At 37.3% G+C, this 18,902-nt stretch overlaps 1 protein-coding gene across 1 annotated transcript in view; it reads right to left on the bottom strand.

Annotated features, from left to right (window-relative positions):
• Nucleotides 1-18,902, bottom strand: part of SNTG2 (syntrophin gamma 2) — a 132,105-nt gene that overhangs the window by 37,271 nt on the left and 75,932 nt on the right. The window contains exons 14-15 of the mRNA XM_053973308.1: nt 11,231-11,269; nt 1,815-1,931 (exon numbers count right to left, since the gene is read on the bottom strand). Of these exons, the coding sequence (XP_053829283.1) occupies nt 1,815-1,931; nt 11,231-11,269 (156 nt within the window). The remainder of the gene's footprint in view (nt 1-1,814; nt 1,932-11,230; nt 11,270-18,902) is intronic.

The following is an 18,902-nucleotide window of genomic DNA, read 5'->3' as shown; positions in this document are numbered from 1 at the left end:
GGCTGAGGCTGGGCCTGGACACGGGCCCCGGGGTGGCCCTGGCTTGTGTGACCATGGCTGCGCAGGGAAGGGCTGTGGAGCCCGAGACTGGCCCTGCTGCACTGCAGGGCTGCACTGCAGGGCTGCACTGCAGGGCTGCACTGCAGGGCTGCACTGCAGGGCTGCACTGCAGGGCTGCACTGCAGGGCTGCACTGCAGGGCTGCAGTGGGATTGTGGAGTGAGCCACAGAGCATCAACAAAAGCCAGGGCTGGAGGTGCCTCAGGAGACTGATAATCAGCTTCAAAGTGTGGCTTGAGATCCAGGTTTGAGGTCTCCAGATAGGAGGTTGCTGGAAACTGTGAATTTGGTCTTTAGTTTTTGGGGGTTTTTCCCTTGATGAGAGACATCTGGGGAATGTTAAAAGAGCAAGAAAACTGGTCAACAAATTTTATGATTTATAGACTCTTTCAAATTTACTGGTGCATCATAGTATTGAGGTGACACAACACATTGATCAAAGGGTTCCCCTTTGTTCAGTTTTTGAAAGCCAAGGCTCCTACAAAAAATCTGTCAGGTAATTTCTATTTCCAATCATCCCCAACTGTCTGTTCTTAGTAGAGTGCTGAAAATGGTAAATGAAGTAGTTTATCCCAAATTAGTATCATATAGATGTACAATTTTAATTACATCAAAAATGTGCCTTAGAAATAGGTCTGAAAACAGTAATTAAAATTTATAGAGGAAAATCATTCATGTGGTGTATTATTTATTTGTTTAATATTTCTAGATAGTTTTCACATTTTAACTAAATTGTAGTAATTTAATCAAATTTTAGTTCCCTTGCCTAACATATGAAACCCCCAATTTTTAGAAGAGGAATCCCTGCTTTTCCCAGATGTGTTGTCTCATTTTAAAAAGAATACTATTGGCCATTTCAGATTGTTTGAAATTAATTGGAATCATTGGATTAATAATTTCCATTTAGAGAGGGTGAAATTTTACTTATTGCATTTCATTGAGGTTCACAAATAACTTTTGAAAAGTATGTACTTCCCAACAGTACTGCAGAGAGAACACATATAAAGAATCAGATTTTTTTTGGACCAGCAGACAAAACTGGGAGACCGAGCAACTTCTGAGCAAAACTGTAAGCAAGTTGTATAATTGAAATTTCATGTTAAGTCCACATTTTATTCTTTTATGATTTGTTTAAGGCAAAGGTTTTCTGGAGAAAAAAGAAAGGATTAAATATTACCATGTGGTAATTATGGGTAATTCTTTTAAACAGTTTAGAATTCTACAGCTCATTTCCATTTCACCCTTCTAAATTAAGTTTTAGAAAAATATTAGATAAGGCACCTGCTATGAAACAGAATTCTTGTTATGAGGTATATAAATTATCAAAGCAAGACTTGTTCAAACTATACACTTAGCACTTTGATCCCTTGCTTGTGTGAAAAATCCACAAGTATCATCCAATTGTATGGATGGTTTATTTCATGATGTATCTTGTCTTTCAGAAAGCAGAGTAACTCTCAACTCATTACATCTACAAAATACCTTAAAATAAATAAGGGAAGAAATATTAGGCCTAACCAACCAAAATAAAACCTGACCTTGACAACTTCAAAAAACAAAACATACAGCAAGCTTTTCAGAGGACCTTGAAAGAGGCTAAATATCTACAGCTTTTTGAAATTTAGTGGCATCTGTGACTTTAACTTACATTGAAATCTCAGCTGAAAACTTCACTTGATAAAGGAAAACAAACCCAGACATAATAAACAGGTTTCCATTTACAATGAAATGGATACAAAAATATCATTTATTTACCGGTGGAGTGCTGAAAATGTAGAAGGATGAACCCTTCAGGGCCAGAAACTTGAATTTGTAGAGCTGAGATGAATCAGTTCCTTCAAGTCTCTCATTTACCCATCCCATATGTATGACCTGTAAAAGAAAATAATTGAAAATTAAAGTTCTCTTTCTCAGTGGTTTTAGTAGCATGGGATGCATCATCTACTTCACATCTGCCTTACAACCATTTCCATATTTTTGAAGCATACAGTATAATGCCAGCGTGTCAGAAGTACTTGAAGAGACTTGTAGTACAGGTAGTCTAAACCTTATGTGAAATAATCCCTGCTTTAAAAGCCACCTATACAGGTCAAAGCAGACTCTCATTTGAACCAGCAGAAAAATCTACTTGTACCAAAGTCATTCAGTAGTTTATGGAAACCATAATACCTTATCCATAGCAACGTCAAAACTTGGGCATACTGATATTTCTATTACACATACCTCTAAAGAAATACCTCTAAACAAATCACTAGATTTATCTGAAATCAAATAGCTTTCATCAGGCTCACGTCTGCAACTGTCAAAGTCTTTGTCACACTTGTTGTCTTTCAGAGTTTATACATTTTCATATATGCTTTATCATATTTATGTTTTCAAAGAATTAGGTATCAAATCCAGTAGTTACACAATGTTAGCAGTGTTGCAATACATGCCTTTGCTTTCCAGATAAATTAATGCTAAGAAAAAATGAAATGAAGTAAAATTGCATTCTTCCTTTTTTAGGTAAATACAAATTTATAAAGGAATGCCATAAATAAGAATGCCATTGTGTGGTAGCAGAATAACATGAATGTCTTTACTGAAAAATAACAAAGCATAAACATTCCAGGCTCAATTTTGCATACATTAAGAGGAATTTATTGCTCTTGAAACAGGTACTTAAATCTAGAGTGAATCACCAATCTGAATGTACAAGTATTGCTGAGCAGCTTGCTCATTTTCAACTAAGGCTACACTTACAGGCAGTAATGGGTTACAAGGGGAAGAAATGCCGAAGCACTAGCTAATAGGATGGGTGAATTTTCATACCTATATTATGAAGACCTCACAAATTGTTTTCCAATGTTGGTATTTAATGTATCAATTATGTCTTTTGTCAATCAATTTATCAATAAATAAATAATAAATCAGCATGTTGAGCCAGACAATCTTTCTCCATGCTGTTCTACTGAGCTCCAGCACTAACATTTTAAGGCTATCTAAGAAACAGCAAAATAAATATGGTAGCCCTTCCAGTTCTTGATTTCCTATTCTGTAAATTGAATAACTCTCACCAAAACATTGTTTCTATAGTAGTCAGCAAAAGCATTGAAACAGGATTTTCAGACACCGCATTACTGAAAAAAAATACTATATTATTGTTGCTAGTCTACTACAATGATATTATACATTCAATTTTTCAGGGTCTTAATATCAAATAACACAGACAAAAAGAATGATATCCAGTATGACGGTAGGGTTTTTTACTTTCTACATATCTTTCTTATTGACTGGGTCTTTTAGATTTCAGAAATGAAGAAAGAATTATTATTCAGTTCAACAAAATCTGTACGGAACAAAAGCAAACAAGTGTTGGTACTTAATTACAAGCTGTCTGTTGTTTATGGGGTTACTGAGATTTTAATTTGATCTTAGTACGTGGTTGGGAATGTTAGTCTGGAATAAGAAATACTCTGTTTTTTGATTGAAACCTGCCATTTGAAGTTTTCAGGAGTGTTCATAAGGCATGATACTACAAACTCTCTCTTCTCAGCACTGCTTTCACTACTGTTTGAAAATTACCCATAGATCATTGATATATTATTAAGTATCTAACATGCTCTAATACACTTTCCAAAAGTTCCTGTAAGATGAAAATGAGCAATGGCACTCATTACAAGGAGATAAAACAAGTCACTAACAAAATGTAATCCAATCATAGCAGATAAATGAAAGTTCTTATTTCCACTTATTGTTTTCCTGCAGCAATAAAGCATCTAGATGCTGCAATGACTGGAAATTTAATGTGTTAAATTTAATAAAGCAGTGAGTACATTTTGTATATAGTACTTATAGTTAAATACTTATGAAAAGTAAATGATGCAAAACACTCAGGAGGGAATTGAAGAAAGAAAATCAAGTAGATGTCTATGTATGACACGTCAGAACAGACAGATACACTTATGTAATTAAAGTGGGATAAGAGTCTACAAGAGATGCCAGACTGACCTGCAAGTTAAGAACCAGTGTCATACCATGAGGCACAATGGAACTATATCAAATTAAGAAAGCAAACAGAAGTAAATCTTGAGGCATCTAAAATAATTTTTGGGGGTCTTGTCCAAAACAAGTGGTAGATGGTATATTTTGAAGAGAACAGCTCTTGGGGAAGGACTGGGAGGGGGGACAAGCAGTCCTTACACATACATAAAGTTTAACTAAAAGCAAAATAAAAATAAAAACCAATATTGTAATGCTGTAAGTTTTGATATATCACATTACTGTTTTCCATTGTACATCAGTTGCATTCAATTATGTCTGAATGGCTACTATTCAAAATGAAATATTCTAGAGAGCAAAGTATAGAGAAACTTAGAAATTATGACACAAGTGTTCTTTGTGCTTTAGTTCAAATTTATAACTCCAAGCTGGGCACAGTTTGAACATCACAAATAGCAACATACCCACACTATGCTGAAGGGAACTATGAAGATAGGTATGCACCTGAATTCACGTATCTTCCCAGACATTGTCTGCCTGGGCAAAATTTAGATTACAAGTCCTTTTGGATAGCAATAATAGTTTCTACTCTTTGTTTGCTTGTTTTAACAGGAGGCTGGTAAATTGGACCTGAGATCTCTCACCTTTACTCATTACAGCCTTCTTGTTCAGGTTAGGATCCAAAGCACAAAAATCTCTCTTGAAGACAGCTATCACCAGTAAGTTGCCTTACTGGTTACGCATTCTTATATTATAGCAGCTGCGAAGTACTATTTATGCAGTAGGAACTAACCAAACTAAAGAAAAATGGAAAACTCACATCCTTCACAATTTTTTTTTCTTATATGTCTGCTTTGTATTTTAGCAATATTACAATAATGACAACAAGTGGAAAAATAAAGAAGAAACCATTTCAAACTATAGCTGTTTATCTCACAGAGTATATATACCTCACAGCACTGCATATCAGCTGACTAGGGGTTAAAAAGTTTAGTGCTTTTAAGTGGTTCTTCTTCTGTTAAAGTTTTTTCAGTTGAGGATCTGAGGTGCCAGAAAAAGTCTCTGAAGCAAATCAAGGCAATTTCATTAGGAAATAAACACTGTCCTCCCACATAAATAAAGTCAAAAATCCAAAGAATATCTCAATTCTATCTCTATGCAGTCTCTTTATGCTTAAAGGAATTTAGCCCTGCACCCTTTCTACAGGTGTTAAGTTGTTGTAAAATTGTAGTCTTCAAGAACCTAACTTTCCCAGACTAACCATTAGGAGAAAGTAATTTTACTACTACATGTGATATTTTTTGAAACATTTTGCTCTTTTCTGAGGAAAAAAAAAAAGAAAGAGAAGGAAGAAAAAATGGTCTTTCAAGAGTAGGTACAGGGTTTCTTGTATGCTGCAGGATGAAGCCAGGCAAACATGTTCATGGCACACCTGCAGCAGTGGTTCTGCTATAAAGAACAATGAATAAACCCTTCATATTTGAAAAGTTTCTTATTTAGAATTATGATTTTATAATTATCAAATACAGAGTAGAAAAGTGGCTTCTGAAAAACTTACTACCCCACCCTCTCAAAAATGCAGTAGCCCTGATACCTATTTTGTTTCTGAAAAAATGCTTCCTTAATGTTCTCAGGACCTCTGCTATAGTGGAGTCTTCCTATTTTCTCTCAATCATCTATTCTAGCACTTTATTTCTCACGTCAAGAATGAATCAGTCTCACTGTAATCGCTATTAAAGATTTTTTTTTGCCCTATCCACTAAAGACTCAAATGATTTTCACCTTAGAGTGGAAGAATTAAAAAAGCATACTCAGTTCACAAATGGAGCAAAAATCCATGAACAGGGATATGTAGTTTATGTGATATCATTCTTTGCTGCTTTTCACATGTTTTTCTCTGAGCAAAAAGTTATCATTATTGAGTATTTCTTTCATACTTCTGTATTTCTTTCAACCTATGCACAGAGGCCACAGAAAACCCGTGCTCAATACTTTTTCAGAAGCATAGTGCAAAAAATCAGAGACAGTATTCCTGCCAAGGCCTTACAGCAATAGGAACACTTAGCATGTTCTGCAGTAGCTGGTTTTGGTACAGCCCACAGTGCTTGCCTTTCTCAAAAGCCACTGAGCAGGTGTGGTTGTTCTGGCATGCAGGTGAGCAGCCAGCCTGGCCTGATGTTAAACTCACAAGGTAACAGCGTGGGAAACTGCTGGACATCATGACGATGTGAAGGGAGGAGTTGGCTTGAAGCTGAAGCCAACAAGGGGATAGACATCAATAAGGGGGTAAACCAGAAGGTGAAATACACTAAAAGAAAGTGAATAATGGGTGAAAAATGCCAAAAGATAATGAAAAAGGGGACTGATTTACAGACAGCTGTGGTGGTATCGCAGATTAAGGCTCAAAGAACCAAATGAGCATGTAAAAATCAGGACAAATAAGGGCTGATGCAGCACAGCCGCAGTGGCACGCAGCAGCGTGTTGGGTGTGAGCGACTGAAGGGGGGTGTGACGCCTCCCCCGGGACCCCGAATCTCCTAAGCAGACGCCGAGAGATCAGCATAGAAAAGATGAGACGGGCCTTACTTGCTTATCCAAGAATTGTTTATTATGCAAAGCATCCACAAATCAAATATCCAGCAGAGGCAAAGACCAGGCACAAACCTGGGCAGTGGGATTTTAGGGACAGGACTAGGGTGGAACTTGGGACTAGGAACCAATAGCAGAGTGGCAGGGAGGGACATAAGGCGGGGATTGCAATGTTTAAACCAATAGGGAGCTCCAGGGGAGGGGAACAGTCTAACTAAACAAATGAAGCATCGAGGGATACATAAATGACAGGGAATCCTCTGGAACAAGGGGTAGGAATGAGGGAGGACTGACAGCAGGGACTGAACCAATGCCTCAGGGGAGGAGGGGGGTACAGAACCAACTATTAAAAACAATAATAAATGAAAACACACCACAACAAAGGGCCAATGGAGAAGCAGGGAAGTGTTGGTGAATTCCTTATTTGCAAGGGTAAAAAGAGGGGAAAGAAGGAATATTAGGTAAACCAAAGGAATGCAAGTTTTTCGGGTCTCTGTTGGTCAACCCTGTACCTGATTACAGCCTGCTGATAATAAATTAATTGGTATGGTAATAATAATCCATAAAAATAAGCCACCTGTTGTCTTTCATATTTTCTCTATGTGACTGGCTTCTGCAGATAGGGTCATCTCTGACTTCTAGTAAAACAATGGTGGATGAACCAAACCTTTCTAAAAGAATTTATCCCCCCTAAATAACCATCAAGTATTTTGCAGTAACAACCTCTTTAGTTTTTCCCAGTCTTTTACATGTACTTAATTATTCTTGCATATATGTAGTTTCGTAATTGGCTTCAATCTTGGTTTTCAGACTCACTCTTCAATATAGCAAGATCATTAATATGTTTAACATGGTGTTTTAAAGCATAATGTCTCCAAAATTAGTAGGCTTACTTTTATTAATGCACCAGGTCACCTCTTCAGCACTTGTAGTCAATATGACAGTTTTGAAAATGAGCCATCTTTACCTAATATTGGATTATCCAACCAAATCTGTACAACCAAATCTGTATAATACTTGTTTAAACTATTTTAATGTCAGAAATTGTCAAAAACCTTGCTGGAATCAAGATATGTTGCAGCAACCTCCTGTCACACACCACAGGATATGTTACATGTTCACAAGAGAAAATTAGATTGGTTGTCACACTTTGTTACTGAAAAATCCATCAGGGCAGTAAATTGTCATCTTTCTGCTCCACACAGGTATTTTATTTATTTATTTATTCTTTACAGGGATTGAAGTCAAATTGAATAGTATCTAATTGTCCAACATCTTCTTTATTCAATTAGCAACCATAATATTCGCCCTTTCCTAATGTTTAGATATGTCACTTGGCAGCAACAAATCGCCTGAAATAATCATGATAAAAGTTTAGGTCTTAAAAACATAAACAACTATGCAGGAAACAAACAAACAAACAAAAAAACATCACAAGTATTTTTATCTGTACAGAGAGAGAATTGGCTAATTTACTTTTTAAAAATAAAAATCAATCCAGCAGTAAGCAGTATTTTTTTTAAATTGAGTCCCAAATCTAACAAACAATCAAGTGCTTTCAAATCTCTAGAGTATTATAATAAATTATATCAAGCAAAAATAAAAGTTATGATGCTTAGATGTTGTGCGTTTCATCATTGACACAGGTTACATAGACACTCAGAACCAGAGCTTCAGCAGTGCTACTTATTTAATACCATTCAAATTTGTGCAATCCCTGAATATTTCTTAAAATCTTGTAGTCCTTGACTTGGAGTAACTATCTTGACATGTCCTGGAATAACTAGAACTCACCAAATAATTTCAACAGATAGTTTGGGATTTCAGCTTAGTTGGACAATTTCCAATAGGCAGTTTAAATGCAAACACCCTACTTTGGTGGGAGAAAGAAATTTAAAAGTGTGGAAGTAACCAGACCAATTAATTTCATGACCTCATACTGTCATTTATATTTTAACAATATAAACATATAAATAATAACCACAACTTCGACTACCTTGCCGAGTACTTCTAACTTTGGGTCATAGACACAGGGAAAAGGCATAGAATCAGAGAAGCATAGAATATTCTGAGTTGGAAGGGATCCACAAGCATCATCAAAGTCCAAATTATGGCCCTGCACAGGCTAAGAATCACACCATGTTTGTTTGACATCGTTTAGCAAAGAGACCCATAAATAAAGCAGGTTTAGACCCAAGAACCAATATCGTAGTCCTTTCCTTCCTTCTTTATTCAAATGAGCAGAATTCATTATGTTCTGGAGATTCAGTTTGCAATAAAACCAGTCAGAGGCAATATAAAAGACAAAGAAGAAAGCCAGGTTTAACAAAGTAATTTTTTACATTCTGGATAACCCTGAATCCTGGTTTTTTAATGGCCTGTGAAAAACAGAATCTGAATGAAACCTATCCACATCCAACCTTTTTCCTTTATGAAAGAAAAGCAATGAAGAAAACTCACCGCAGGCAACACAGTAATGAAACTCTAAGGACCTGTTTAATTCTTCAGGAATGTCCATACTCAAAAGGAAAGATAAATCTGCAGCTATCACCAATTTTACTTCAAGGCAGTTCTTCAAGTGACCTTCAATCTCTTAAGGTTATTCTTTCTCTAAATTTTAAATCAATTGCCTTAAAAAGAGCTATTCAGGTCTGTACAAATATTATGTAACTGACACTAATAGGCTCCATTAATCTAGGCCAGAAAAAGTCCTCTTCTACTTTAAGTTATCTTTGCCAAGTTTTATATGATGCCTTTGTGATATATATACACCTGAGAATTCACATTTTGATTGCTTTTAAAGCAAATTTCCACAGGACATATAAAGTCTGAGTTGTTCACAATTGCTCCTTTAATATTTTTATGCTTTCTAGTTTTGTTTACTTCATCTGCCCAAATTCATTATAAACTTTTTTTTCTCACTTTTTGGCAGAGAACAATCCAATGTTTGTTGCTGTCAGCTGTACCTTAAATTTTCAGCTTCTGAAATTAAGGTCCTAATTGTCCTTCTTTTTATACTTGGAATGGAGAAAGTGAGATAGACTTATAACTTTAGGCACCTACTTTAGATGGTAGGCTGAGGCAAGTCAAAATTAGCAAAAGTGACTCCTCTAAAGGATGATTTAAAGCACTGATACCAAGTTTCACATTTGAACAGCTCTTTGGAACAAAATACGTTTCTGCACTGATTATTTAGGCAGTTTATGGAGACTAGCCTGTTAATTTAGGAAATCAAATTATGTATCTAGTGATATGTATACAGTTGTATGACTGACCCCAAAATTCTTTGAAAATTGAGGGAGAGTATGTCTTCCTTTTTTCAACTGAACTCATTATGTGGGCCCAAACTGATAAGGAAAAAAGTTTGAATAGTTACTAAAGCACTTGCCAGTTCATCCAATAAAAGATACCCAAGTCCAATACCTTTTCCCCTGGCATTCATAATCACCTGTTTTTCATATTGGTTTAATTAATAATTAAAAGACATGACAAAGAGTAGAATTAAATCACAGAATTATAGAATAGTTTGGGTTGGAAGGGAGCTTTAAATGTAACGAAGGTCAACCCCACTGCAAAAAGCTGGCACATCTTCAACTAGATCCGATTGCTCAGAGCTCCACTGACTTGACCTTGAATGTTTCCAGGGATGGGGCATGCACCACCTCTCTGAGCAACCTTTGCCAGTGCTTTACCACCCTTAATGTGAGAAAAACTTCTTTTTTATGGCTAAAGTAAATCAACACTCTTTCAGTTTAAAACTGAACTCTTGTCCTATCACAATCTGTTCTGCTAAAAGTTTGTCCCACTCATTCTTATAGACCCCCTTTAGATACTGAAAGGCTGCAATAAGGTAATCTTGGAGCCTTCCTTTCTCCAGGCTGAACAGCCCCAGCTCTCCCAGTCTCCCACCATAGGTGTGGTGTTCCATCCCTCTGATTATCTTTGTGGCCTTCTTCTGGATCTGTTAGAGCTGGTCCATGTCCTTCTTATTTTGGGAGCCCCAGGGCTGGATGCAGAGGTAAAGGGGTCTCAGAAGAGCAGAGTAGAGGGGAAGAATCACCTGCCCTCACCTGCTGGCCACTCTACTTTTGATGCAGACCAGGACAGTTGGCTTTCTGCTCCCCAAGTCCTCCCTGCCCTTCAAGTGCCTTATCACAACTTCTAGGAGGATCTGTTCCTTGATCTTCCCAGGAACATGGCTGAGGCCGACAGGCTGGTAGTTCCTGGGTTCCTCTTTTCTATCTGTTTTAAAAGTGGGTGCAGTGTTTCCTTTCTACTTCTTACCAGGGGCTTCACCTGACTTCTGTGACTTTCCAAACATCATGGAGAATGGCTTGGCAAGTACGTCAGCCAATTCTCTTAGGACTCTGGGATGCATCTCATCGGGTCCCATAGACTTGTTCAGGTTCCTGAAGTGGTCACAAATCTGATCTTTACTTACAGTGGGAGGGACTTTGCTCTACCATCACTGATCTTGCAGTCCATCCACTAGACTAGATCAGTTTTAAAACTGACTAGCTGTATGTGTGCAAGCTCTACAAATTTTTCAACAATGTAATCACACAAATTTAAAAAATTGGATAATATAATGAAAATCTTACCTGGTCAGAGGGAGAACAGCATTTATTTGCCATTTTCATCTGTGAAAGAGAGAGGGAAGAACACATAGAGTTATTAATATGCTGAGGAGTTTCTGTGATGGAATAACATTGATTGACTTAGTTATTGAATACTATATTAATACTTCCAAATCATATTTGCAAAAAATTTTATCATTCAGTGCTTAAATTCTAGATTTTTATTATTATAGTGGATTTGCAAAATCAAGGACTTGAAAGACAAAAGCCTTTAATCGGTTTTCCTTAAATACCTCATAAAGATTTGCATTTATGAATTTAACTTTGCCAGTCTAAGTGAAAATACTATACTGTACTGTAGACATCTCACTTAGGTCTCAGTTAAACAATTGCTTAAGCAGATTCTTAAATGAAGTCTGTAATAAAGTCCTTGTGACCATAGAGTATAAGATGTATTTAAAGATGAAACGATAATTGCATGGGCTTTCCTGTTAGTTTACTCTTCAAGACAAAGTTTTTCCTCTTTGTTTAGATACTGAAGAGTTGTGATCATTTTGACTTTGGCAGTCATAGTTTGCACGTATGAGTGGTGGACAAATACTGACATATACAGTACCCAAACAATTCTTTGAAGTGTAACATTTTTTTAAAGTGCAATTTTATTAAGTGTAGGTAAGGATTTAGAAAGAAATATATTCGAGTGTAAAACTAGACTTCCCTACATGCTAGGAGTAAACTGAAAACTGTCCTAGAGTTGATGAGTATTTCCAAAGGACCTTGTTGTCAAAAATATTGTTTTATTAGAAATGAAAAGCTTGTGATGGAAGATCAAAACCCTACACCCGTGAACACGGAAAACTACAATTGCCATAGGACATGAACAGAAGAATTCCAGGGCTATTGATTGTATCCTAGGCACACCAGATTTGTAAGATCAAATCTGTGGATGTAACTCAGTTAATATGATGGTGATGCCATTGACTGCTGTCGTGGGTTTACTCTGGCCAGTAGCTGAACACCTGCATAGCTGCTCACTCCCTTCTCTCTTCCAGCAGGAAGAGTGAGAGAACAAGAAAAGCAAAAGCAAGAACACTTTCAGTCAAGATGAACAGAGCTTAAGTGAAAGAAACAAGAAAAATTCAAATTATATAAATGGAAACACTCTCTGCCTCCCACAAGCAGGCTCCAAGCAACAGTTATCTTGGAAGACAAACCCACACCTCCTTTCTCCACTATGTCATTTCAATTGCTGAGCCAAATGGTGTGGAATATCTCTTTGTCCACTTTCAGTCAGCTAACCCATCAGTGTCCCTCCTTAATTCCTTGTTCCATCTTCTACTGAGGTGGGTGGGGTGTGTCAGAGTGAGAAAATGTCAAAGCCTTCATCCTGTGCAAGCACTGTTCAGCACCAGTCAAACCACCTGTGTGTTACTAACACTGTTCTAGCCACAAATACAAAACACAGCATCTGCTGCTATGAAGAAAGCTACCCCATCCCAGTCAGACCAGTACACCTGTATGGGCCAACAGACTTTGTGTTATGGTAATGACACAGGCCTCAGGATATGTCAGGATTTATACACACATACACTCTTGCACCTAGCAGATGACAATAACAAGTCATTGTCCTCCATAGAGTGGAGTACCTATGACCATAAACAAAATAACCTTAGGACAAAAGGCAGTGTGGAGGGGTAGGATGACAACACGAGTCTTGACTGTATGGACAGAGAGTGATAGCAATGCTCAGGGCTGTAGGAGCTCTCTAGTCAGTCCTAACCCATCATGGGCCATCAGGGTTTCTTCTCCCTCATGCACTCACTTTTGCAGCCCTTTGGAATTGAATTGTGCAGTTAAATGGCGCAGGTGTACTGGTGGGTCAGACAGCTGGGGGTGACTGAGGGTCTGAGGTAGAGGTGGCCAAGCTGCTGGGAGCCTGGGGCATCTGCCAGGCCTGGCTGTGTGTTGGGAGATCCTGCCAGGCTCTGGAAGTGCCCCTACCAGCTCTCGGCCACCCTGGAGGAGGAGCAGGGACTACCACAACAGTGGCGGGTCACAGGCTGAAGGGCTGGCACCCACAGCTTAGCACAGGCAGGGAGCAACCAGGAGGATGGAACTGAAATTTGGCTGCTGACTGGGCAGAGGGGCCCCAGCAAGGCTCCTGGCAGGTCATGCACACAGTTCTTCCTCAGCCTGGCACAACTGCAGGGCTGCACTGTGCCGGAGCTGGCCTGAAGCACCGGCTGGGAGAAGAGGTGGGTGAGCTTCTTGGTGCCCGCCGGTGCCCGGGTTTCATCAGTAACAAACCAGCTGGAACTCAAGAACTTCACTCTGTAACTTGGTTAAAACAAATTGGTGAAATGGCCAGTGTTGCAGAAAGAAGCAGTCGCCAGTCTGATTTGGTGGTGGGCTTAATCCTGCTAGAAGAGTTGTGCAGAACATAATGAAAAGTCACCTGGAATACTTCAATGTCAGTAGAAATGCTGATACACCCTGCCCATAACCAAGTCCAACCTTTGTGCCCCAGACACAAATACATACACAAACTAACTACAGAAAAGCCATGTTAAACACACAGAAAATATAATTTCCTTTCAAGTGTCCAAAACCATACTCAGTAATAAGATTACTATAGCACAAGCCAGCACAAGTAAATGGGTTCAGATGGGCCTGGAAAAAAGTGTGTCAGACTGGCTATGAAGGTTTTCTGCACCAAGCAGGTAGGATATTTTGAAGAGCACCCTAATAACCAGCGCATCTTCCCATTGGTAAGGATAATAGGGAAGAATGCTTTGGAGACCACAGTTGTTCACTGCACAGGCAACTCATTCCATATTCAAAGCAGGATGGCTGCAGCCCTTTTGTTGCTGTGTGGAGAGGAGAAAGATCTCCTTCTATATCATATTACATCCCAGTGTCACAGGGCTGAGAAGTTTGAACTCTTCACTTCACCCAGCACCACATGTGCCCTCACATGTCTCCACAGCTGGTGCAGACAGGCAGGAATACAAATGGATACATTTACCTTGCTGGCACTGCATGAGCTCTCAGCGCTGAAGTATAGAAGTGTGAGCTGGACACAGCAGGGGAACTAAAACAAAAAACCTGTGTCTGCAAAGACTGCAGGCTGCTTGGAAAAGGAACTATTAAGCAAATTGTAACTCCTGCTCTGTTATAAATTGATATATACAGGGCAGGAACTAAAATTATTCAGAACTATTTACCTAAATCTAAATGCCTCCCAGGCTGGGATTTATTTCACATATAAAATATCTTTATTCTCTTTCAAGAAAACAGTGAAGGATCTTGATTTTTTTTCCTAGCTGTATTAGTATCCTATGTGACTGCTTATTGCTTGGCCAAGTTTAGAGGATGTGGGTCTTATCCTAACTGACTTCCCTTTACAACCTCTACAGTTTGAACTGTGCTACTTTCAATTGAAAAATTTGCATTTAAAACAACAAAAAAGCAGCAGTGAAGAAATATTACGCGTTCTCACCCTGGGAATAGAACTGTTTGTATAATCATTGAGGCAGTCGAATTTGTATACTGCTTCCTACACACAAGGATTTTGTTTCCATCTACATGTACCCCACAATCTGCTGTGTAAAGAAAGTAAGACCTTCTCAGTCTTTTTTCCTTTTTTTTAATGCATGTTTAAAGCTCATATTTCATAAGTCTCTCCCTATTACAACAGACATTTCACACAACTGCAATACAAAATATCCCCAGATACGTGTTTACATGAAGAAATAAAAGATAAGGTTTACAGACTATGACATACAATTTAAAAAGATGTCATGGACGTAAGTGTGATCTGGAGTAATAACCCTACTTTAATATCAAATTTTAAATTTCTACCATCCTCCAATGAAACTACTGGAATGATTAATAAAAATCATAAATAATGTTTAAAATGGAACAAGAGCATCATAACTTGTTCTCTGACCTGTTTATGACCTACTCATTTATTTACAATTAAAAAAAAAAAGTCGAAAAAATAACACCATTACTGTAAAAAACCACAAAACCTTGAGAAAGTTTTATATATAAGAAACAAATCTCCATATGTAAATGAACTGACAGCATTATCTTTAGGTTCTTCTACTGATTATAACTAAAGTTATGGTCAGTGCTATATTTCAAAGAAAATAATTAAGATCCATGAGAAAACCTGCATATATCTTGTAGCTGTCAATCCGAATGGTGAAAAAGAGAGAGAAATAGAAATTATCCCAAAGACCTTTCTCCTAAAAAGTCATAGCATTACAACACTGTCACTTCAGCCTACAAAGAACCCTTCAGCTAAAGAAATTAAGAACAGGAGCAGTGAGAAGCACAGGCAGATTAATTAATTTCCTGTACTTCTTGTTTCATCATGGAAGATTCACTGCCAGTTTCTGTTACCCCTTTTCCCTCAGTTCCTTCAACTGCACTTCCTTCTGCAAAAAAACCAGGTGTACGAAGAAATAAATCTGAGGTGCCGATTCACCTGTATTTATTTTTGCCGAGGATAAATGTAAAAAGCTTTGAGAATATTGAAAATGAGGGTTGAATTCCAAAGGAAGATGATAGGGCAGTTTCATGCTGGTAGAAAAGTATGTGAGAAAACAGAATATGTACAGAGATTAATAATTTGGGGCAAGGGTCCTCAGAAATGCATGTTGCTTGTAAAGCTGCCTGTAACTAGGAGATTTTCTGAGCTAAGCATACAAAACATGTATCAGCAATGAGGGCTGAAAAGACACTCTTACATTTTTCTCCACATTGCAGCATTCCCTGTGCTCCTCTGTCATCTAAGATTTAAGTCCAGGCTGGTACCAGAATCATTATTTCTCATCTACCAAGTAATACTCTTTAAATATGTACAGGGGCAGCACTCCTATGCAGTGACAACTTCTCACATCTCCACTGTTGAAAGATGACGCCTCCTATACACTTGATCCCCAGAGAGCTTGCCTTTGTATAGAAATTAGATGTTTCAGTAGTACTTCAAAAGAGTAGTCTGACATTAGCAGAAGTGTCACATTGTGGCAGAGCTATTTTTGCACTACCTACACTAGGACTGTCTCCTACCATCAGCAGGAGATCTGACAAAGAGCTGCTGAACATGACTTTATTAGGGTAAAATAAAAAAAAAAAAAAAAGTATATTAGGATAAAGTGATACAGGAAAGACTGGGTGCATTCTACAAAATCTATTAATCCCTATTAGGAGCTCTTTAAGAACTAAAATTCTAAAATAAATTATTCAAAATGTCATGCAAATATGTAGGACAAAAAAGTATATAAGAGTAACACAAATAGTCACAGTTTAAGTAAGAATGACTAAGGTGTGAGAAAAGTTGCTAAAGTCATGAAAACAAGTACCAGCAAAACAAAATGTAAAAATGTGTGGAAGTAAAACATGAATAATGGTAAGTATTACTTAAAAACCTAGTAATAGGTCAGGTAAGTATGCTGACATTATGCCAACAGTGTTAGCAAAAAAGTCCATTGTGCCATAGATCTAGTAACTAATTTCCATACTGAGATGATGGTGTGGGACAGAATAGGAAATCAATAGTTTAACTATTTGGAGAAGCAGCTGAACTTCGAGTCAGCAAGTACTCATGAAAACAACCCATAACCCAATAAGGAACTCTCTGAAACAATTTCTGAATGAGTAGTGATTATCTTTGGTCCTGGAGAATGGGAAGACACTCTACAGAAGCTATGAAGGAACTACAGTTTCATTCCCCAATGTCAGTGTCAGAGGTATGATAAGAAAATAATCATTTTTTGAAATGATAAGACTAAGGTAATAAAAAGGATTCCAAATGGACTTCCAGGAAGCCTGATTCAAAGGCTCTGTCCTAGGCACTGTGGAGGGTGGTCTGTGTTTTCTGGGTGCTCAGAGGCAGAGAGTTGTCCAGCCTACTGCTGTACTCCAGCCTCTCAATCCCCATTGTAAAAACAGTTTGCAACAAAAGGGATTCTCACTGACTACTGCATCTCCCCTTCTGATGATCAATAATTAAATAAATGCTCTGGCCTGACTTTTCCAGTTGTACCACAGGCTGCACACCTGACAAAATCTGTAAAGCTACTGTCCAAGCAAAAAAGTTTACATGCTTCTCATATGAGCTGCATAGAGTTTACTTTGTAACTCACTGAGAACACAAAACACCGATATTCATCATGACTGTTGTTTCTCAGACCCTTCCTGAGAACAGCCAGTTATATGAACACCAGGTGGACTACTTTGTTGACAGAATTCACTAGTACTAGATAGTGGAGAAGACTAAGAAAGTTTATAATAAAATATTGCTGCTGAACAGGTCACAGCACAGTGAAGATAGTGTGTCACATAGTCCTTTGAAAAAAAAACTGACAAGCACCCTATGACTAACAAAAGCTGCATTTATTTTTATTCTTATTCACTTACATCCTTGTGGCTTTTATTCAGTGAATTTCTCTAGAAAGAAAAAAAAGGGCTTAGTAACTATGAATTGGAATGGCTCTAGAAATATTACCATACACTTTCTTAGACTTATTACATAATAATACCCAGTACATTATGTGAGTCACTAAATAGAATTTTAAAAGAATGCATCATAAGCAAAAATGTCTGATTTTGACAAAGAGATTGCTTAAGCAATTGAATATTTTAAAACAATTGATGGAATAAATGAACTATTATGATCAAATGTGATTCATGTAGCTTTTGAAGTCTAGGAAAACAAATTAAATTTTAAGTCTGTTTTAACCAACAGATTTAAAGATTTATGTTGAAATCTAATACAAATTCTACACAATATAACCTGGAGACCTAAGCAGCAGTTCATTTAAGAGTACAAAGTACAAATAAAAGTCAGGCTACTAAATCATAATTTATGAAAGAAGTTAACAGACTCTGCCCATGTAGAGAAAGAAAATATTAAAACCTGCACAGGCAATTCTTTCAGGGACAGCTGTGATATTGTATTTTCATCACTGAATTTTATAATTTCTTAAAGACAAATATACTTTCCAAATTGTACATTATTGAGTTCCCTATTTAACTTCACGGTTAATTCCATAATTATCAATGTTTTTAGCTGCTCTTTGATGGAATAATAAATGTGCTGTCCAAATAGTAATTTTCTGTTTCTCTGGGGAATAGTTAATACTTCTGCTTGCAAATTCAATTGTTACTTATTAATTTACAGGAGTAACTTAAAATAGCATAAGCATCTTTATACTTCTAGGAAGTGAGATGGAATAATGTGACCTTAAATAAATCACCTCTTAGACAACTTAGAGATGTAGAATTACTGTCTCCAGTAAGTCTCAGTAAATACTTCACTAGCTACAGAATTTTCACATGCTTGTTTCAAAATCAACAAATGCTAATTTCAAGCACAGTTTAACTACAAAAATGTGAAAATGAAATATTTGGTCACATCTAAAACTCTGTGAAATTACCGGTATTGATACATATTTTGCCCTAAAAATCTTTAAAATTAAAAACATAATCTGATTTTCTACTGGTTTCTGTTCTATGCTAACACTGCAAGCCTTGAAAACTTCTTGATACTTTCCAGGCAATGTCTCCTTATTTTGTCATTTTTCCTTTTCCTCCCCATACACAAGCATTTTATATATTGTACTTAAAGGTGAATTGTTTTTTACCCTTTGAAAACTAGAAATAACTTTACAATAGCATAAACAAGAAA

Source organism: Vidua macroura, chromosome 3 (genome assembly GCF_024509145.1).
Source record: "Vidua macroura isolate BioBank_ID:100142 chromosome 3, ASM2450914v1, whole genome shotgun sequence".
Taxonomy (NCBI): domain Eukaryota; kingdom Metazoa; phylum Chordata; class Aves; order Passeriformes; family Viduidae; genus Vidua; species Vidua macroura.
Note: the sequence above shows the minus strand (reverse complement) of the source record. Positions and strands in the feature narration are given on the sequence as shown.